Source organism: Cupressus sempervirens, chromosome 4 (assembly GCF_028749045.1).
Source record: "Cupressus sempervirens isolate cs-2001-9-10 chromosome 4, ASM2874904v1, whole genome shotgun sequence".
In the NCBI taxonomy this organism is placed as follows: Eukaryota; Viridiplantae; Streptophyta; class Pinopsida; order Cupressales; family Cupressaceae; genus Cupressus; species Cupressus sempervirens.
The window spans coordinates 197,563,881-197,587,779 of record NC_143121.1 but is presented as its reverse complement, the minus strand read 5'-3'; the positions used below and the strand labels follow the sequence as shown (position 1 = coordinate 197,587,779).

General features: G+C 32.1%; 1 protein-coding gene across 1 annotated transcript in view; it reads left to right on the top strand.

The window, feature by feature from the left end:
- Positions 1 to 3,343, top strand: part of LOC149560668 (putative UPF0481 protein At3g02645) — a 153,305-nt gene extending 149,962 nt beyond the window's left edge. Inside the window, exon 2 of the mRNA XM_089824765.1 lies at positions 3,178 to 3,343. Coding sequence (XP_089680891.1) covers positions 3,178 to 3,197 — 20 coding nt within the window. The 3' untranslated portion in view covers positions 3,198 to 3,343. The remainder of the gene's footprint in view (positions 1 to 3,177) is intronic.
- Positions 3,344 to 23,899: the final 20,556 nt, after the last annotated feature.

Here is a 23,899-nt window from a genome sequence, read left to right as displayed (position 1 = left end):
TTTTCCAATATTTTTATAGCATATTATCCTCTATAATTTCACCACCAAAACTCATTATGTCACTTACAGCCTATCTTATCCTTTAACAAAAATGAGCAATATTCTCCCCTTCTACCATCTTCATATATCATATTTTCCCTTCAATATGTCAACATTATATTTTTCTACATACTTGTTAACATAAATCTCCTTTTACTTTTCACAAACATCATAGACACTATCAAAGCCACAAATATTAATATACTTATAATTAGGCATACTAGTTAAAATGGCCTACATTTATTGTGTATGTCATTTTTTATCACTTAGGTACATCCACACCAAGTTTTACTTTATGTTTATTGTATCTATCTTACACATGCATTGAGTATTATGGTTAGATATCTTTAAGGTTCATCCTAATCTAATCACTAAAGATAGTATAGTTATCATTTGAGAATTTAAGACCTTTTCTCCTCTTCATTCCTCTAGGTATTAGGATGGCCAAAAAGAGGGCCCAAGTTCTAATACAAAATTTTAGTATTGGTGAGGCCAACATTAGTGAGAGTGGGGGAGGTAATCAATATTATATCAGATCTATAGATTTTTTTAAAAAAAATCATAACTTAACTCATATTAATCATAATTAACACAAAATTTTAAATAAAATAATTAACCCAAAACCAACTTAAACAACCCTTATAATAATGAATTAAAGAAGTTACCATTATTTCTCACATGGTAACCTAAGGGATAAGGGAAAGACCATGGCAGGAGTTCTTACCCATGAATATGTAGTACTTTAAAATATGCTCTTTCAAATGCTTGGCCATTTGGAAAGATCAAAAAAATGTATTGTGAATAGAAAAAACCTTTTTGAAGCCACCTAGTTAAGGGATTTAACTCATCCTTATTAGAAGATTTGAGTTAGGATCAACTGTATAAAGGGATTTAGATCTAAGTTATTAAGTCTCTATTAGGAATTATTAGTGATCAAAAAGTACAATAATCTATTAATAGCAATAATCATAGAAATCATTAGATCCTATTTATATTAATATTTCACCACTACATAGTAACTTCTATAACTAAAATTTAGCATACCTCTATCACTAATGATCTATCTTTAGAATCTTATCCTTCATCCCTATTTATACACTTCATTACATAATAAGGCTCAACTTCATTAACTCATGATTAAAAAAAAAAACCTTCCTAAATAAATCCTAAAATGTATTATAGTTATAGAAAAACAATTTCAAACCTAAGTTATTGGTAGATTCCATTAAACATTGATAAAATAAAATAAATAGTTAGTCATTTGTTGACTTATCTAATGTGTCCCAAGAACCATAAAACATCCATTCACCTTTATCATTATAGTAATCAAGAATCAACAAGGATAATCCACCCAAGTTATCATGATAACTGGTTTGAATAATGAACATCTATTTTAGCCAATCAAATCAAACTATCCCATCAATTTGATATTACGTGTTCATACTTTCTAAGAATGTTATTGTTCTCATTCATGAATATTTTGTAGCCTAAATAATCATAATGATGTAGTCAATTCCTTTAAAAATAATAGAATAATATTTTAAAAAAATATCAATACCAATATTTTATTACAATATCACTTATATAAGTAAGGATTTGATTACCCAATCAAATCATTCACTCACTATAATTGTCTATTCTTCATTATGATTCTAGCATATACTAATGTACTTAAATAAATTATAAGTCAATTTAACCATCTTATTAACATATACAAGCATACAAAACATCACTTCAAACACCTTAGTACAAAAATATATAACCCCCCAAACAGGTTCAAATTGTAAACAAACTACAACATCAAATACTACCAAGTGATATATCAAGATTATAGTCAATAGGAAAATAATTAATTTAACATCAATAAAAACATAATAAATGATAATATTATCAAGAATTTTACCAAACCTTAGTTATCATTAGAGAATCAATTATTTCAATACAATTAACTAATTTAATGATTGGGAGTCTAAATAGATGAACCTATAGAGGAAGGCTCCTACTTTGACTTATTAAATAATGTATATGTAAAGAGGGGAGAAAGGATGTGGTATTATAATGTATAAAATTTCCTAACACAATCTTAATGGGAATAATCTATGATGGATGAAGTATGAGGCCATCTACAAAGAGAGTGGAAGCACCCCAAGAAAAAGATAATGCTAATCATAGTAGAAAATTTTGTATTGCCTACAACTAGGAAAGAAAGTAAGGAGTTTCAAGGAGGATAAAACAACAAGGTTAGTGAAAGATTCTAAGAGGTGAAATTTATGAAAAGGAAATAAATATTATTAGGGAGAAGATTATTGTGTAGAATTGATAATTACCATTTTGTAAATGACTTGTGAATTTATGTAATAATTTTTTAATTAAGGAAACATACATTTAATTGGAAATAATAATTCATTTTTCTTACAAAGAGTAAATGTGAATATATTATGTTGACTTTGTTATCCAAATGAAATAATACAATTGAAAACTATTTCATTAAAAAATAGATTATAATTGGGAACATAGTAAGAGCTAGTTCTTTATGTGGAATGTTTTTTGTATCTCTATATTGATAACTTATGCCAATGAAATACTTTATTTATTTTCTTGATCGAATTAAAATGAATTGACATTCTCATCCAGGGCATGCATTATAGTTTTTTAGAACTTATTAAATTTTGTTAGCTCCCATTTGTTTTTCCATTCCTTCCTCTCTTGAACTTTTCTCTCATCTATTGATTGAAAAATTCTATTATTTCATCCATGTCATGCCCTAATAAGGTTAGATACAACTAAGCTCATTTTCTTAAGTATTTATTGGGTAAATCTACTTGATTGATCATATTCAAATTATTATTATCTTGTATTTTGTGTTAGTGTTTATTTTTTGTTTCATGTTCTATTATTTTCTTATTTAGTTAAAGAAAAACATTAATCTCATACATTCTTGAGTAAAAAATAATTATTAATATTTATATGCTTAACAATATTTTTTTGTTTTTCCTTTTAGCTTTATGTTTGTCTACAATCATGTTACCAAATAATAAAGGAATATTTCTTATAAATGTAAAACAAGGAAATAATGTTACGATGATAAATAATATTGATATTCATAGAAATGCTAACTATTTTTTGTCTAAATGACAGGAATTCAATGGAAGGGATGATATATGTGTCAAGCATATAGATTATCTAAAGGGATGAAAAAATACATGTAGCTTGATTGTTGTTTTGTTTTGATTTTAAAATATATCTTCTATTATACTAACAACTATTAATAGTAATAAATTTATTATGCTACACTTGGTTAAAATTAGTTTTGGTTTGATGACCATTTTCTAACATATCAAATTGTATGTGGGTTTTTAGCCATAAATTGTAACAACTCGAGAGTAGTATGCTAAAATAAACATATGTGTTTGTTAATGAGCAGAAATAGATAATATTTTAATACATAAAATAAGTATCATCATTTTAATGTATAGTTACTATTTAATGTACTTGTATGATGCATGATTAGGTAACTGTAAGTTTAGTGCTCAATATAATGTCTAGTTTTTTAGATGGAAGTACCAACTACTTATGTTATATAAGATAATATTATTCTTATACAATGTGAAATTGTGTATGTGTGTAATTTTATTTTAGCACTTTAAGAATTAATGCAAGTTGCTTTATGATAAGATACATTTACCTATGTCAATTTGCAGTGTTAGTTATACCTTTTTTTGTGTTTCTAGAAATAGATGCAAGCTACTTTATGGTATATTGATGTTTGATATTGGCATATCCAATGTAGGTGAAAGCTTGATAATCTACTTTTACAAATTTTACAATTTTTGATTGTATGTTGGAAGACTAAAAATATAGCTTATTTTTCAAATAGATCTATGGATAACCAATCAGTTTGTGTTGTAATCATCTAGTTTTTTTCATAAATGTTATTTTAACTATGTTTTTCCTATATTGATAATTAATTTAAACATATATTAATATAATTATACAACTTCAATAATACATGAAATACACATTTTTCAATTCTTATCATAGTTATAATAGTAGCTAAAACATCTAATCTATCCTATTGAATTAAATGAATAGGAATTAATTTAGAAAGAAAAATATAATTAATGAATGTGAATAATATTATGAATATGTCATAAAATAGTCACAACCACTTCAATAAATAACCATGATAACTTTCCTTAGATTATGGCACTAAATTGACGTAATAAGGTATAAAATCTTTAAATGTGGGAGATTTTTGGTACTTGGCGAGATTGTTAAGGTTTTTAGGATGTTAGACATGTTGTATTGATCAGAATAAGAATAATATTTTTTGGAAGTCCTAAATATGTAAGGATTATTTGATCTTGTAGGATTTGTATAGGCATTGTGTATATTGTCACATTCTTTTATGTAATTATCAAAATATGTTATAGTTGAGTTAATAAAAACTCATTACAAACCAGTGAGAAATAAATTGTGCTAGAGGTAGTTGTAGTGTTTTAGTTGTAACCTGATGGTGAGATGGAGTTAATATTTGTGAGCATAGAAGATGGTAGAAGAATATTTTGTGCATGTATTCATGGATTTTTGGATCATTTGGTTAATACAAGAATAATCACTAATGTGTAATGTGGAATAGTTTTTAGTTGTAGTTGATTGGATTATGTAGGATGTTGTTATTGATTGTAAAATGTTATGTATGCATCTAAATATTTATATTTATTTATGAAATTATTACATGAGGAGTACTTTTCCTACTATAGTCCTAAGTACAAAATTGTGCATTGGGGAGGTCCTAGCATGTATAGATGAATGATTTCACATGCTTTAAGAATAGGAATTTATGGGAATCTATTTTTTTATACAATCTTTTATGTTAGTTTATCAAAGAATAGATGAATTATTGATATATGCTTTAAGAAGACATGTGAGTGGAACATATAATTCCTAGTAGACTTCAAGTGAACTACTTTTAAAATTTTAATGTTCTTTGTGCTAATCTTGTATTGGTTTTGATGTATAAGTAACAATATACTTAAGTCATTTACTGAGTTCATGTCGAACAAGTAATGTATGTCGAGCATAAGTTTCCAGATAGTATATGTCAAGCAAGAGATATACAGTATATGCCAAGTAACTAGTAAGTGCTAAGTCACTCAAGTGTCAAATAGATAGTAAGTGTTGAGTCATTTAGATGTCAAGTGATTAGTGGATGCTAAGTCATTTAGAGGCTGAGTTACAACATTGAAGAGACAGTGGACGCCGAGCATCAGACACTTCAAGTATTGAGTAATACAGTTTTGACATAGTTGTTTGTAATGGTCCAAACTACAATGTAAACCATTTTTGAGCCAACTTGAGGATTCTTTTGTGATCCTAGATGATAAGAACACATATTTATTAAGGATCCCTATGCAGTTCATGCAACCAATTAGTTAAAGGGATTTTTTGATGACTACATGGATGAATTACAATTGTTGATTCATACCTAACCCTAAGTCACATAGGTCTTCTTAAGGAGGAATAACCCAAAAAAATTTATGGATTTTGAAGGAGAAAAGAGAGAAGTTTGTATGCACAAATAGAGCATTCATGGTGGCTAAGGTATTGTGAATTGAGATACAAATGCACAATCAGTTTGAGGAGAATAGAGTAAAGGATTTAGAGGATAAAAGAGATACATTTGATTAGTAAGGATCAAGTACATATTAGTGTAAAACCTCACCTGATCTTTCATAGCAAGATAACATATTTGCATTATGATACTTCTGATTCTATGTTTTGATACACCTTTGAGACTATAGGGTTATTCCATTTTGATATTTGCATTTTGATGATCCATACTTATGTCTACACATTAGGGTCTAATTGATAAATTTAATGATTCAATTTCATGTTCTAAATTATTTTGATTGCTTTAATAGAAGTTAAATTGTAGAAATGCTTGTAATGTAAGAATGTAATGTTTAAGTGGAAATTAGAGTTAAAGGATAGCTTGTGTTATGCACTAGGACCTAATCTGCATGTCTAGAGACTCAATAGTCATGGATTCAACATTTTGTCACAATGATAGAAAATAGATTATGAAGTTATTTAGAATATTAATTTGATCATGTTAAGTAAAGTTTAATGTTGATAAGCAGAGTTTGATATTATAGTATTCTGAATGTTTTATTTGAAAATTATTAGAAAAAGTAAGTTAATTGGAAAGGATGAAGTATGGAACCCAAAAGTTAAATTTGATATGCAAATTTTGATATTTTAATATTTTGAATGCTTTATTTCAAATGATTAAGAAAGGGAAATTTAACTGAATTGTGCTAATATGGATTATGTGACATTGGAAATTACATGCACTTATAACATGTATTTTATATAACTTCTCTTTGGACTACTGATGCTTGATTTTAGTGTATAGGAAGTGAAACCATGGAAATTTCTCAGGGAAGTAAGGTCCAAACTCATGTGAACATAGTTTAACCAAGGTGAATATTTGGAATATTCAAAAGCCTCGTTGTGATGTATTTTATTTCTTAAATGTAAACTTGCATGTGTATGGAAATTTTAATCTCAAAGTTGCATTAGGAACATGTCATGATGATGTGTAATGTGTCACTTGACACTTGTATATTTTTGTGTGTTAATGACATGTCACCTAGGGTTTTGGTTAGGGTAGCATTTAACCCTTAAACTAATTACCTTATTAAAGATGAAGTAAACCCACTTGAAAAGGGATAGGATGAGTCAATATCAAGGGAAATTCGAATTTAGACTTGACTAGGGTTTTAAAGGGTCATTAGGTGGTCCCAAAGTGTCCTTTTTGTGAAAATAAGCTACCCATATGTTAGTATAACATGTTAGGGGCCTAAATTTGACCATGTTAATGCTTAGCTAGCATGGGGGGGCTTTACCAATGCATTCTTCCACTAATTCAAAAATTGAGTTGTCGCATGAGTTCTTTCCCATCTTTCCATTAAGTAAAAAATAATAGACTTGGAGGGGACAAGGTTGTAAGAGGTAGTGGCTTGATTTTTTGCAAAAATAGATAGTGGGAAAGCTTATTTAGGGAGACTTGGACAAACTAGTGGGGGTGTTCACCCACTCTCTAACTTTAGAGACACTTAGGGTTTGGAAGCTTGGAGGGAGCTCTTCTACAACCTTTCATTTTTATTTTGCAAAGGAAATCAAGGTTGGTGTTCCTTGCCATGCAGTTAATTTCTTCCATTTTGAAGTTGGATCTTAGTATTGTATTCATGTGAATGTGGGTGGTGAGAATGCCATTGTAAGAAAAATGTGTGGTATCATCTTGTATCATATTGTGTTGTGTTGTGATGAGCATGAAGTTTTGATTTTCATTATTTTCTTGCTTTTGATTTTTCATGATTTTATGCATGAGTGTTATTATGGGTGTGAGGGCTTCACTCACCCTTTTGGAAGGGAAGAGAAGTATAGGGTAAAGGGGTTAGTTGGGCTTGAAAAAGTATTTGAGAACCTTGGAATATGGGCTCCATTGTATTCCATAATCATTCATATCTTGTTGGGGATGATAACGGAAGTCCAGTGTAGAAAGGAAGTTTATAGAATATGGGCTCCAAGGAAGCTACAACTGGCGGTAGTGTGTTTGGAGGATGATTGTGAAAGCCCCAAAAGGGCATGTGATTTTTTGATTTGTGAAAGCCCTAAAAGGGCATGGAATATGTTTATAGATATTATTTGATATGCCAAGTCTCCATTCGAAAAGCACACCTTCACCCTATGTTCAAGGTTCTATTGGTGAACCATTATAAAATACCCTTGGGATGGAATTGTTCAAGTGTTGTAATGTGGTGTATATGCATTTGTAAGATTGGAATGAAAACCAGTGTGAAGCTTGTTTCCTTAGCTTGGTGGGTGGCCTCTTTGGAGGCCTAGGATGGAAGGTGAGCCTCCATGGTTCCAAGTTTTGTGTTTTTTTGTAGGTTTTGTGAGAATAAATCCTATGAAGAGATTAGGTTTTTACCCTTGGCAATGTTGAAGTATCAAGTGTTGTGAAGAGATCATTTTTTCCCATGCAATCTTGTAATGTGTTTTCAGACCAAACTTCCATTGTTATTTCCTTGTAATGTGAGAGTGATTTACTTCTTATTGTATATTGTTGTAAATTAATAAAGAGAAATTTGAGGTTATGTATATAGTTATCTTTGGAAAAGAAAGATTGTATCATTATCATAATTGTGTAGCAAGGAAAAAGATAGATTTCACATAAAAGAATACCTATTATTGTGGGAAACCATATTGAAGTTGTGCAATTTAGTTCTTGTTCTTACCTAGATTATTGTATGCAATCAATGGTTAAACCTTATGGAACTCTCATGTGAGAAGAATATTGTAATGATTATTTAATGTAGATTTGAGCAATTTCATTTCAAGGTTCTCAGTTATGTATCTTGGTGCAATGGAAATATAAGGTTCTTAATATTTCTTATGTATGTATATAAAGTGATTCAATATGTTCTTGAAAATAAATAATCTCATTTATGGGTATATTCATTTCTGGAAACCATTTATAATTGATTTGTATAGATGGTATGTAAATTTTGAGCATCTAGTATGAGTAAATCTCTAGAATATATAGAAGCATGAAGTCACATTAACTTATCATCAAATAAACTATCTTAAGGCCATAGTTGTAATGGAAGAATATAGCTCCACATATGACAAGGTTTAAAATCCATAAGAGAAAGGATTTGTAGAGGTACTTTCATTCTCTAGAAACTATATGGGAGAAGGAAATAATTCCTCTCCCAATTACAAATAATAAAATAATCATAAGTATATCCCAAGTACCTTTTCCTATCAACAAAGGGGATCCATCAAATAATGATTTAGGAAAAAAACTCTTCTTTATTCACTAAATTCAGCATTATTATGTTTATGTTAGTCATGTGACTACAAGTCACAATGCACCACAAAAAATAATGATAATAAAACTATTACCTATGAGGTAATATACATATTAATTAATCCATGCAATTAAAAAATTCAATTATTCTAATGATAAATTATGATATGTACCACCCATGAAGGACCCTATACCTAGGAGCTATATATATTCAAACACCCAAGTCAATAAATTGATAAGTCTTGAGGAGCCACCCCTTGGTTAGAAATGACATCTCATATTATCCATTAAATAAACTATAGTTTTAAATCTTTGGAAAACACCCCAAGGATGAACACCCTTGGATACTTCACACTCCTCCCTCTCCGCACACATGGGAGGGGTCCCATCCTCCCAAAAATGTGCATGGTTTAAAAAGGTGGTAAATGGGAAAAGTTTGGTAAAAGGAAAACAAGATAATAAAACCCCAAACAAGACTTTAGCCAATGCTACCCAAAACAGGCCCATCTCCCCAAATACTACTCACTCACATGCCTTAAAGGAGAAGATAAAAAATGCATGGAAAGTAGAGGTGTTTGGTAAGATTAAAGGTTAATATGGTTTTGGGTAATGGTGAGAAAAAAAGCTAGTAAAGTAAGAAGTTGTTTAATGTGGGTTAGTTAGTATGTAATGAAGTTAATATCCAATTTAGAAAGTGATAAGTATTCTTAGCTTGGAAAGTGTGTTAGTAATAGAGTTAAATTTATTTTAGTAGTATAATATTAGTAAGTAACTAATGTGATTTTAATAATGTTAGGATGTTTACTAAATTTATTGAAATATAAGGTATATGTTAGATAATAAATAATATTTTACCAATCCATTTTGTATATGTTTAATATTTTGAATGCATAATTAAATAAAAAATTTCTTTCTTGATATGGAAAACTAATTGGTAGCTAGAGTGAGTAGAGTTGTATTTGTAGAAAATTATGAAGTTAGTATAGTGGAATTGTTGAGCAATAATTTTAAACGTTATACTTTATAATTGTCATAACTAATTAAGTTTAAAAAGTTAATTGCTACATTCTATTAGTGACACACATTTGTATACATGCAATATATGAAGTGTGATGAAGAGCAAATACTATAGATGTATTATGCATATAATACTAGTGGTCAAACAAATATATATATGTATATATATATATATATATATATGAATTATGCATTTAAGAGTTGTGACAAGATGTGCATGTTGAATATTATGGGTACATTACATAGTGTTAATAAAGCTATATAATGCCCGATGGAAATTATGAATAATTACTTATTATGTATACCCTTTTAATACCATTTAATTGTGAATCTATGTGTTTTAGAAAGATTTTATGTGATACTCTTTAGATGCAATAGTTGACCACAAGAATAGATTGTTAAATTAATTTGATATTATATTATGACATTTGTAGGACAAGGTCTTGTAGACACATGTCCCCTTCTAAAATCCATTATTATCTAGCTCATTGTTATAACCCAAGCCCTAATAAATAAATTATTTATGTTGTGCTGCTAGAGCATCAAATGAAACAAATTATCTGATATTGTTGTCAGACTGGTATTATATATGTTATTAGTTATTTTATGTTATAGTTAGTAATGTGTAGTTAGAGGTAGTGAGTAATGTAGAATGATTTAGTTATAGCTCTTAATACTTTGAACATTATAGTATCACTTCATGTTGTTTAGTGAACCTAGAATTCATATTATACATTACACCTAAACAAGGTTATAGGCTAGAACCTTTCTTTTGAGAACAAAACAAAATATCTAAGGGTGTAGGTCACTAAAATTGAGTGGGATTATTTATCTTGTAGCCTATTAGTGGTGAATGATTTATAATTTGGGAAATGAAATGTAATGATGCATATTATTAAAAAAATTAAAATAGCTAGTCATTATATAATATGTTTGATACTCTAACCATGACCCCTACTCAAGTGCATAATATACAAAATTTTAAATATTCAATAGGTATACCCTTAATGTAACCCCCACCTTGGACGTAGAATTCATCGTTCATACTAAGTTTAACCCCTTGACAAATAAATAGTAAGCCCTAATGTATACTAACATTGAGAATACAAAGAATTCAGACTTCTTTCCATCAGATTTTGTAGATGCATCATTAAACCACTCCCATGGTTTCCAATGTTTATTAGAGGTGAACCTTCAACCAACCCAATAAGGATCACTTTGGTTAGGGAGTCAAAAGTTCAAGCAACCCTATAAGAATAAATGTTAGGTATCCTAATCTCTTGACCATTCAATAACTTAGTTGTCAATGTATAAGACTACATGTGATGTTCTAAAGTTTTATCTTCAGAAAAAACAATTATTATCTATTAAGAAAGAGGTATCTATTATCTAGTAGCAGAAAGATAACTGTAGGATCATTTTTGAGACATTCTAATAGGTAAATTACCTAAATATCTTAATGGAGTAGTCTTAATAGGCTATTGTAAATCCTTTAATAGGGTTCTCACTTCATTATAAATAAAATTCCTTCTACCAGGCACACTTCTAATAGGGTGTTGACATCCTTTAACAAGGTAAGATATAACAATCTTGTAAGCCTTTAATAGGGTAGACCTTTCACATGGTAGATCATCCTTCATGATGAAACATTGCAGCCTTCATTGGATACACTTTATTAATGTAGTAGTGGAGATTTGTGGGTGTCATACCCACTCCAATTTTACCTTCTCATTGGAGGGCTTCTGGGTAGCCAAATATCTTGTGTCATACATGTGTTGAATATTATTTGCTTTCATATTATGGATGAATGTGTTTAGCTAGCTATTTTAGTTTACATGCAAATTGTGAGATGTATGTGTGGTGAATAATTTTATGGTTAAAGTTTTGAAGGACTAATTCATTCCCCCCCCAAGCCACCCCCCCCCCCCCCCCCCCCCCCCCCACCCCAACCCCCCCTCTCAAATTTTACTTTCCCTATTATATTTCAAACAATTGGTATCAAAGTGAAGGTTCTCTAGAAAGGAAAGCTTTGCAACATTGAGAAAGGATCTTGAAGATGGAATTCTACAAGTTGGGAAAGATTATTGATAAGTAGAACATTGAAATACAACTTGCCCTGCATCAAATAAATGAAGCGAGAGATGAGTTAAAATGACCATTGAAAAGAAGGAAGGAGATACCTATTGAAGAAAATGACACACATTACAAAGAGATTGACAATATTGAATTATTTGTAGATGGAAGTTTGAGTTAATTTGATGCAATAGTTGTAGACCTGATGGAAAAGAATGGAGCCTTAACTAAAGAGCTTAGAAATATAATGATAGAATAAGAAGTACAATTGGTATTTCTCTATGAGGTGACCAAGCAAAAAAAAAAAGCTGAAGAGGACAAAGTCATGATTGAAGATGACAAAAGGATACTGACAAATAGACTGGAAGAGAAGACATTAGAGGTGAACAAGATTTCTCACATGCAACTAGAAATATTGAATCAAATAATGATTACAAATCATGAATTTAATAGAAAAGATATTGAGATCACAACACTAAAGTTGCAAAATGAACAACTAAGAAATGATTTGAAAAGAGAAAAAGAATTTGCTAAAAGTTTCAATAGACTTAGTGAAGCCATCAAGTATTTTGACCAATTGATGAGATCTCCTAGATCCAATAGTGATACTACTTGATTGGGTTACACTAGTACTAAAGAAGGAGAATCATCTAAAAGTTGTGAACAAAGGAGCAAGAATGGTAAGAACTCCAAACCTACTTGTCATAATTGTGGAAAATTAGGGCATACTACTAATGTTTGAAAAAGCAAGACTAGAAATCAGAATTCTAAGCAGAAGTTCACAGGTCACTACCACAAGTGTAATAAGCAAGGACATTGGGCACATGAATGTAAGACCAAGACATCAAGCACAAAAATATTTGAAGGATACTACTATAACTATAAGAAGTATACACATAGAGCATATGAGTGCAGATCAAAGCCTGAATGGTCATTAGACAAGCAAGCTAAGGTAAACCATATTGGCAGATCCTATAATTAGGACTACAATGCAAGGTATAGTTGTTAGTATTGTCAAGAGTATGGATTTGTTGCCAAATATTCTATTAGATCACATTTCAAAAGTAGCTACAAAAGATGGTTGAGTGAAACTACATGTTTTAGTTGTTTGAAGATTGGTCAGATAAGTAGAAATTTTCCAACAAGGTCAAAAGCTCCTAGCAATGAGTACAATAAAGGCAAAGGAAAGGTTAATTTTGAAGAATTCAAAGTCTAGATGAACAAGACATGGAAGAAGAAGAAATATTACAACACATCAAGTTTAGATGGGATCACTTCATCCAATGGATCAGGTGATCACACCATCTCAAACTAGGAAATTAAGAGGTATGTATGGGACTGATATTTAAAAATTCAATTATAAATTGGTTCCATTGATTGAGTTCTAAAAATATCATATATTCATGGAGTAAGATGAAAAGTATTGGTTAGAAGTTTCACTGCGTTTGCCAAAGAAAAGTTAGTTGATGTTGAGCTCTCAAAGGTAATAGTTTTGGCCGATCTTGTAGTCATTTCCAATCATAAAGGAAATTACATGGAAGCCAAGTGAGTCAAAATTTCTATTGGAGCAAAGCTTATAGTTGTGTAAGCATTGAGCATTTATTGCAAATTTTTAAAGGCTATATGGTCAATTTTTGACTCATTTGCCATCATTCAAAGATAGAAGAGAGTCTGAAGAGATGAAGGTGAATTGGAAAGAAGGATTCAAGAATTTTCAAATTCAATTCAATTTCAACTCAACACTAGTAATCATATTTTAAGGTATTTATCATGTGTTGAGCTACATTGTTTGAATTTTCACAAATCCTAGTTAGTTGTTATGGTGTCTAGTTCTTATAATGCTATGATTAAGGAAGGAAAGAAAGTTTTGAATTTTAAATTAATAAGTAATGAGATAAAACAACCATTTTGTGTAATTCTTGAAATTATATATAAAGGAGACTCATCTGGTGCTCATTATCAATGATACCACCTCAATTTTTGATGATTCAAGATGTAAGGTGTTAGTACACTTGTAAGGTTGAAAGCATTGGAGACATAGAGATAAGATAGTTATCTAGAAAATTATGTGAGAATGGAATATTCAAAGAAGAATTCAAGGTTGTAGAGAGAAAAGGGCTAACCTATGCCCTAGATTTTCCAAACATGTTCAAAATAGAATGGATTAAGATTTTTTTAGTAGAATTCATGACAATTTTGTATGGTTGTAGGTGGCCCTATAAAAATAAAAAAGAAGATCATTCATAGAGTGACAAGTTTTTTAACCCTAGATAGACCTAAGACAATGAGGAGTGATACAAAAGAGGCAATTGAAAAGAATACAGGGACACTATGGAACAAGAGAGGAATGACCATAGACACAATTTTTGATCCCCTAATTGCTTTTGTAGTAAAAATTATTGCACATAAGTTCTTTCAATATAGAAGGTTAAACATTGTACCATGTATGACTATGGATTTTGGTTACAAGATAGTGAAGAAAGACCATTCTTATGACCTTGTCGAGTTACAACTACAACAGTTATCTAAGAACTTGGGAGCCATATGGAAACCAAAAAGTGCACAATGCAAATTTGGTTCAATACTTGTTTGTATATTTTTCTATGTCCAAAACACTTTTCCTACATTTGGGAAAGTAGCTTAGAAGACTAATAGTTCAGTTGTAGTACATATTGATGAATTTATAGAGTAACTTGGAGATAATTTTGAGAGTGTGATGACTAGCTACTTTGAAGACTTTGAGAAGTCAATGAAACAAAGACAAAGGATTCTAGTATCATTAGTAGAGAAGAATTTAAATGATGTTTGTTTTCTAGTTGATGTTAATTTCACATATGTTCAAGTCATTTTTCAAAGGGTGAGATTACTTAGACCACTACCTTATGAGATTAATGTTGATCAGGCATCTGAAGCCATCACTGCTTTGCTAGAAAAATAAGTAGATGAGGATGCTAATACTTTTGGAAGCTATGATGTAGAAAATTCAAGTTCATAATGGATTTAAAGACAACTTCTATGATGGGGAAAAAGAATAAGCTTGTCAAGAAACTCAAAGAACAATTTGGTAAAGGGGAGAAGGAGAAGAAGAAGAAGAATATAATGAAGATGATGGTGATACACCAGCCCAAGCACCACTTGCTATCACACAAGGTCAAGGTGAGGACCAAGGAGAATAGTAAACACAAATTGATGAAGGTGTTGAGGGAGAGGAAGCCAATGAAGCCACAGAAGAAAAGAAGAAGAAAGAAAAGAAGCCAGTAGTAAGAAAACCTAAACAGGTTGTGAAATCTTCACAAAAAAGCCTACAGTTCTTGTTACCATTACTAGCACTAGAACTTCTACCAAGAAGACTTAGGAGGTTCAAAATCCTAAAGGCAAGAGAGCTAGTACAGCTACACAAGGAGATGAACCTGAGAAGAAGCAAATAAGGAAGTATATTATCCTACTTGAATTAGATGAGGAGAGGATAGAGTCAAATGATAATAGCCAATTCAAAGTGGTAAGTCATACTCCCTCTTCTAATTTGGACAACTTGTGTGAACATATTAAGAATAGTGTTGATTTAAGTGGATTCACACATGTTGAGTTTGATAAATTTGAGAAGATAGGTATGGATAAACTAGAAGATTATATATATGCTATGATGGAAACTTTTAAGATGACTCCAATTGAGATTGACAACTCTCTACCAAAGAGCCTATATGATAGAGTTGAGAAAAGGTGGAAATATAGTCTCACAACAGAGAGAAATATTAGAGAGACTAACTTGCGAGAGTGATGCTAGATTTGGACACATCTAAGATGAAAAAAGCTATTGATAAGTACAAGGGAAGATTTTCTCCAAAGTATCAATCTTTTAACATTTTACAAAACAAGATTGAAACTATTGTCCAACAAAGCACACAAATATGGAAGGTAATTTATGGGCTGACAACACAAAAGGCTATTGAGAAAGCACCTCACAAAGTAGGTGAAGATAAAATAGAGGAAGAGGTAGTTGAAGCAAAAAATTATGAATCTATGATGGAAGTACATGGGGAAGGCACTACAAAGGCAACAATTGAAGAAGAGAAAGCCAAACTAGAATGTACCAATAGTACAAATTCAAAGTGTCAATCCTCAAGCAGATATAGTAAAGGTTAAGGATGTGTTTAACATGACCATTTAGAACATCAATCCCCTAACAGAGGAGGATATGCAAAATATATTGACCAATTCAACCACCAAGGAAATATTATGTAGTCATCCTATGTTGGCGATTTTGGATGATATTGAGAAGGCAGAATTGACATCTACAAGGGAGAAAACTCAAGCATTATCAAGTGCCCAGTCTCAATCTATAGAGCTGTAACTTGCCATGCATATGTTAGTATACCACATGAAGGATACCATGCCTTCACATATCAGTACCAAGGTACTTAAAATTACAATAATTGAAAAATAAATGACACCAGTTCAAACAGGTCAAGAAGGCAATCCTATACCTAGACCATAAGCACAAGATGTAGAAGAGATCAAAGAAAAGGAGAAGGATAGGACTAAAGATTCAGTTTTGACTATGAAGCTAGAGGAGGTCATAGAAATATAGACATTGGTTAACTTAATCAAGCACTTCACAAGCTAAGTACTAAAGCTACACCTTTACAATCATCCATGCAAACTCCTAACACATCTAAGTTTAATGAGGTTACATCCTTTGGTGACATCAACTTAGATGAGATGCTTGAGTTACCAAAGTATTATCTTACTACAATCATAATAGAGTAGATGAGCATATTGAAGGATGCTCTAGCAATTAAGAAAAACTAAGAACTACTCAGAAGGGAGCAAAGGTAGAAACAAGCACTTTGTGACATCAAGGACATATTTCTTGATGCATTCAGCCTCCCTACACCTAATGAAGCCAAGCCCATCATTGAGTAGTTGGCAAATATTGTAGATAAAATTAATGATGAAAATCTAGATACCAATGTCAAATTATTGGAATGTCTAAGAAGAAATTTCAAACCAAAGTGGATGAAGAGATATCTAGTGTCATTGCACTACACCAAGTTGAGTTAGCAACCAAGATTGAGGGTGTGAAGAAAGTATTAGAGAATGTTTTCTCTCTTTACACCAAGTTGTGTGATACAACTTTGTTCACAAAAGAAGTGCAATGACATATTGACATTTTGTAAGAAGATATGAAGCTAACAAGTACTACTCTACCTAATTCTCTAGCTTAGAGTCAAAACCACTTGAGGACTTTGATGAACTCCCAAGCTCAGTTGGTAGCCCTACATGCTCAAAATGTAAACATTTAGGCTAGACTGATCAGTATCTAGTCCATGTTGACCTCACACATGGAGATACTACATCAGGAACTAGCCTTTTATAGAAATAGTGATGAAGAAAGATCCTCATCTTTATACACGTGAAGGATTAGTTCACCTTGATGTTGAGTTATCTATCCAAATAAAATCATCGAAAGTAGCATGTGATAATTGGGATGCAACTCTAAAGATAATACTTGAGGTCCATAAAACTTTCTTGGACAAATACATAATTTGTGTATAACCCATGAAATACTTGTGTCAAAAGGGGGAGAATAAACGAAGGGGGAGAGAATGCATGAAAGGAGATATAAGTTTTTGGGGAGACCAAACAAAGGTAGAGTCAGCATAGCCGATCTACTTAGTAGGAGTATTTAGTTTTAGAATTAGAATAGAATAATCAACTCAAGGGGAGTTATTGAATTTTGTATTTGCAAAATTTTGAACTTTTGAAATTTTGTATCTAAGAAAAATACTATATGGATATTATCTAAGTTATGCTTGAAAGGCTAAGGTTATTCATGCATGACCAAATATTTTGCCACTCATTTCAAAGGGGGAGATTGCTAATCTCATTTTTTTTTGACATATGAGTGACAATATACTTAAGTCATTTACTTAGTTCATGTCAAAAAAGTAATGTATGTTGAGCATAAGTTGCCAGATAGTATATGTCAAGTAACTAGTAAGTGTCGAGTCACACAAGTGTCAAGCATATAGTAAGTTCCAAGTCATTTAGATGTTGAGTGATTAGTGGATGCTGAGTCATTTAGAGGTCAAGTTACAAAATTGAAGAGATAGTGGATGCCAAGTATCCGACACTCCGAATACTAAGTAATACAATTTTTACATAGTTGTTTATAATGGCACAAACTACTGTGTAAACCATTTTTTAGCCAACTTTAGGATTATTTTGTGATCCTAGATGATAAGGATGAATTATATTGAGGATACCTATTCAATACATGAAACTAATAATTTGAAGGAATGTTTTGAGTGGCTATATGGATGAAACTGACCCTAACCTTTTTATGAATCTAGAAGGAGAAAAGAGAGAAGTTTTCATGCACAAATAGAGCATTCATGGTGACTAAGGTATTGTGAATTGAGATACATTGCAAAATTAGGTAGAGGAGAGTGGAGGAAAGGAATTAGAGGAAAAAAGAGATACATCTGATTAGTGAGGATCAATTACACATCAAGAAAGAGGTGATTTATTATCTAGTAGTAGAGTGCTAACTGTAGGATTGTTGCTAAGACATTCTAATAGGTGAATCAGTTAAATCTTTGATGGGGTAGGCTAGGATAGACTAGCTAGTCTATGCTTCTCATCCAACAATAGGATCTTGGTGTTTTCTCTACACCTATGTGATCTATAGGATTTCTTACAACTTATAACATCCCCTAACCTTCCCTAATGTTTCCACCAGTTGAAATGATCAAATCTTGCTCCATGACTCACTTATCCTCCTACGAGTGCAATTCTTCCAAAATGCATATGTAGGTCTACCACGGTTCAATAGTAATCCCTATTCCAACCAAGGTTTTTATGAGTTTTAAGGTGCAATTGGAACACTTTTAGTATTCTTGAATGGATGGTAACAATGGGTTCATACTAGATTTCTTGGTTTCTTCACAAAAAGGCTACTAGAAGAGCCCCTAATTAGGCCTCCACCTAGATTTATAGGCTAATAACATATTACACATAGGGATTCATTAGACCTAGCCATAATAAATTTTTTTTCACATAGTCCATACTCAAATATTTTTTGAGGTTTTAGGCCACCAAAAAGTTGTACAAAATTAATGCTAAAAATGAGGGTTTTGAGGGCTGCTTGTTGTCCTCAACTTTAAAACACCTTATTCAACTCACAAAAACCTCTGATCTTCAAGAAAGAACCTTATTATATCTCTCTTGAATCCCTCCAAAGGGAAATTCTTGAATCTTTATAATTTTCTCTTGAAAGCAAATTATTTGCTGCTTGCTCCTAGTTTGGCATTCCCTAGCTTGCCTAGGGCTTTGTCAAACAAATTCTTGCACAAATTTTCTAGGCCCTTTCTTTCAATATGTTACACATTAGGGTCTATAGTCTTCGAATCCAAATGGCCATAGAAATCCTACAATGGAAAGAAGAGCTACAACCCGTTCATTGTTGAGAACTCAAAATCGGACAACAAACTCTTACTTTTAAAGAAATTTACTAAAACCTTCCAAAAAATGTTTAAAAATCTAATATAATGCATGGATAATGGATAATATACAAGATAAAAACTATAACATTCAAAAAAATGACAGTAAAAATATGATTTTTTTCCAAACAACACCAAAAACTAGTAAAAATGTATAAAAACCAGTCACAATTTGTTGTACCAGTACAATGCTATACAAAACAATGGCTTCCAACCCTTGGTTCAGGTTCTTCCAACCTTAAATATGCTATCCCATGGTGTATGGGTTGAGTTTGAGCATTTTTAGCCACTTAAATAAGTTAACTTTCTTTCTAACAAAAGTTGCTCAACACTTTTACACAAGTGACCAACAACTTAGCAATTTTTATTTCTTTTTTTTCTCTTTTTGTAATTCCTTCACCAAGATCATTGTTGAGTCTTCCTTAGGCATTTTTGGGCTTCAAAATTCAACCAATACACCATTCCAATATTTTAGGAACACCCTATGCACCTAGAAAGTAAAAAATCATCACATTACAATACATTCCCAATCACCTAAACCAAGAGCCTAAACTAGAGCAAAACACACCAAATGAGTTAGAAACTCTTATTCTATGTATATAATTCTTAGAATAAGTCCATCACACAAAAATTTGATATGGTGGGAGCCTTGGAATGGTTCTCCTATACCATACTCGCCCCCTCAACACAAACTAAGGCAATTTTGGGTCAAGAAGAGCTGGATCAATGCCAAACTTCTTGAAATGTCCTTCAACCTAGGTAGCTTTAGATTCAGGTTGATCCTTCCATTTGATTAGATGTTCCATATACACTTGAGGTCATGTATTTTTCTTCACCCTAGATTCCAATACTTTCTCTGCTTTGGCTGGTTGTTTCTTGGGCATTGCATTAGTGTCAAGGTCTTGTAGGATCCTTGGGGGAGCTGCACTTTGCTAACTAATTTCTCCCTTAAATTTGATACAGGTCTACAAAATTAAACACTGGTGAGATAGTGAGGACTAATGGTAAGTCCACTTTTTAGGCATTCTTTCCATACTTAGCTAGAACCTTGCATGGGCCAACTCTTTGCATTTGGAGCTTAGTGGGCATACCTTGCTGCATTCTAGCTTTTTTAAGGTGGAGCATAACATAGTCCCCAATCTAAAACTATACTTCTTTCCTCTTCTCATCCATTTTGTCCTTGAGTCTTTGATTAGACTCCAACATATTTTTCTTCACCTGTTCTTGAACCTCTTTGATAGTTTGGGTAAAATCTTTAGCTTGTCCACTTTTGAGCTCCATAGGACTTAAATCTCTCAACGCATTCACTCCTCTAGGGTGTCTTCCATACACTATCTCAAGAGGACTCCTTCCTATGGTTCTATTAACACTATCATTATAAGAATATTCATCTTGAGATATAACAAGATCCCAAGTCTTCCCATATTCCTTTGTTAAGAACCTTAGCAAATTTCCAAGCACCCTATTGATGACATTAGTTTGACCATCAGTTTGAGGATGGTATGCTAAACTAAAAGAAAGATTAGTTCCCAACCTTTTCCATAAGGCTTTCCAAAAATGACCCATGAATTTATTGTCCCTATCAAACACAATACTCAAAGGGAGTCCACAAATCTGAACTATCTCCTTGAAGAATAGATGTGCTACATAACTTGCATCATGAGTAGTCTTACATGGAATAAAATGACTCATTTTAGAGAACCTGTCTACTACAACATAAATGTAGTCCATGCCTAATTTGGTTTTGGGAAGTCCAACCACAATGTCTATACTTAAAAATTCCCAAGGCCTATTTGGAATTAGCGAGGGTTGATAGAGTCCTACATTACTTGAACCTCCTTTAGCTCTTTGACATATTCAACATTGCTCAACATATCTTTGTACATCCCTTGCTAATGTAGGCCAAAAGTAGTATCTTTGTACTAAATCCAATGTCTTGTTTATGCCAAAATGTCCACTAAAGCTACCATTATGCTTCTCTTAAATTAGATTTTTCCTCATGGATCCCTTAGGTACATATAACTGATTACCTTTAAATAAAAATCCATTTTGAAAGGTATATTCTGCAAAATCACTATGAAAATGATTCTCAGACTCTAGGCATACCTTGTAGCCTTGGGAGAAGTCTTCATCTTCTTCACAAAAGTCTTTAAAACCTTCTATTCTAATTCTTTGCAACTACACTTCGTGGACAGTCAAAAGTTTCCTACTCAAGGTGTCTGCTACCTTGTTGAGCTGCCCCTTCTTATGCTTGATTGTGAATGTGAAAGATTGTAGATACTCCATGCACTTCAAATGTCTATTACTAATATTTTCTTGAGTGTTTATATAACTCAAATCCTAATTATCTATAAAGACAAAAAATTATTTTGGTAGGAATTAACGTCTCCACTTCTTGAGAAATTGTACTAATGCATACAACTCCAAGTCATAAGCCGAATATTTCTTCTTTGCCTCATTGAGTTTCTCACTAAAGAATGCCATAGGTCTTCATTCTTGACTCAATACACCCCCTACTACTAGATTACTTGCATCACATTCAAGAGTGAATAATTTATCAAAAGTGGGTAAGATTAAAATGGGTTTTGTAGCTACCTCTTGTTTCAATGTTTGAAATGCCTTCTCTATTTCCTTATTCCATTTAAACTTTTTTTTCAACCCACCTTTGATGGTATCTAGTATTGGTACACAAATCCCACTAAAGTTCCTCGCAAACTTTCTATAAAATTGTGCTAGGTCATGAAAACTTCTCACTTTAGTCCTTGTTGTAGGAGTAGGCCAATCCAAGATTGCCTTTGCTTTGCTTGGGTCCATTTTTAGATTATCCTTAGACACTACAAAGCCCAAATAAACCAATTCTTGCTGCATAAATACCCACTTTTAATTTCTCTTCCTGGAGTCTCTTTAGGACCAACCTTACATATTCTAGATACTCTTCTTTTGTTTTGCTATAGATGAGTATATCATCTAAGTACACTACCAAAAATCTTCCTATGAAATCCTTCAAAACATCATTCATTAATCTCATTAAGGTGCTTGATGCATTTGTAAGCCTAAATGGAATTACAAGCCATTCATACAATCCATCTATGGTTTTAAAAGTGGTCTTCCATTCATCACCCTCCTTGATTCTAATTTCGTGATAACCACTCTTTAAATCTAGCTTAGTAAAGTACCTAATACCTCCTAAAAACTCCATCAAATATTCTATTCTTAGAATAGGGAATGTATACCTAATAGTGATCTAGTTAATAGCCCTTGAATCTATACAAAGCCTCCATTTTTCTCCTTTCTTTACTGCTAAGACTACTGTGACAGCACATGGACTAATGCTCTTCTTAATCAGCCCTTCATCCAATAATTCTGGCACTTGTCTTGCCACTTCCTTATTCTAATTTGGAGTAAGCTTATGGGCTTCTTTGTTAGGAAAAGAAGCACTAGGTACAAAATCAATTTGATGGCTGATTTCTCTCTTAGGTGGTAGTACTACTAGTGTACCATCTAAAATAATATCCTTGAAATCATCAAGAATTTGCTACACTTCAAGAGCTATGGGCTGCAATTTAGTATCTTCCTCCTTTGGCTTGACCATAATGTTACATCCTATGGTCTCCTCATCTTATAAGGCCTGCAAGAACTCTTTGCCACTACTAAGTAACACACTAGGTGTCTTGGAGGCTTTCCCTTCATTCTCTACTAAGGACTAAATGTTGGAAGGCCTTTCATCTTTCTTGAAAGAAATGGCATTTTCTTCTCCATGATAGATCACCTTCATATCAAATTTCCATGGTCTTCCCAATAGAAGATGGCATGCATCCATGGGTAAGACATCACAAAGTACTTTTTCTTTATAGGTTACAATAGAAAACTCAACCCATGTCTACTCATTAACAAGTACACTTTACTCTTGATTCAACCAAGTTACCTTATAGGGATTTGCATGGGAAACCTTTGTATGTTTTAGCTTCTTTTTTGCTTCCTCTAATATAATATTATCTGTAGATCTAGAATCTACTATAACCTTGCAAACTTTGCCTTGAATCTTGCACCTGACTCTAAAGAGAGTCCTCCTCTATTTAGGTTCACTTGGATTGGGCTGCCTTATGAGCACCTTTCTAATCATCAAGTTCTCACCTACTTTTGATTCTAGTTTGTTGACTTCATTGGTGTTGAGCTGCCACCATCTTCTTGAACATAATCCATTCTTTTTTCATTACTATAGGTTGATGGTTTATTAGTACACCTATAGGCAAGATGCCCAAGTTGTCCACATTGGTAACACTTCATGGTGGCAAAATAGAAGCTGCTCCTTCTTGCTCCTCTTCCTCTACTTCTTTGAGATCCTCTTCTTGTACCAAAAGATCCCCTTGTGCTAATTTCAAAACTT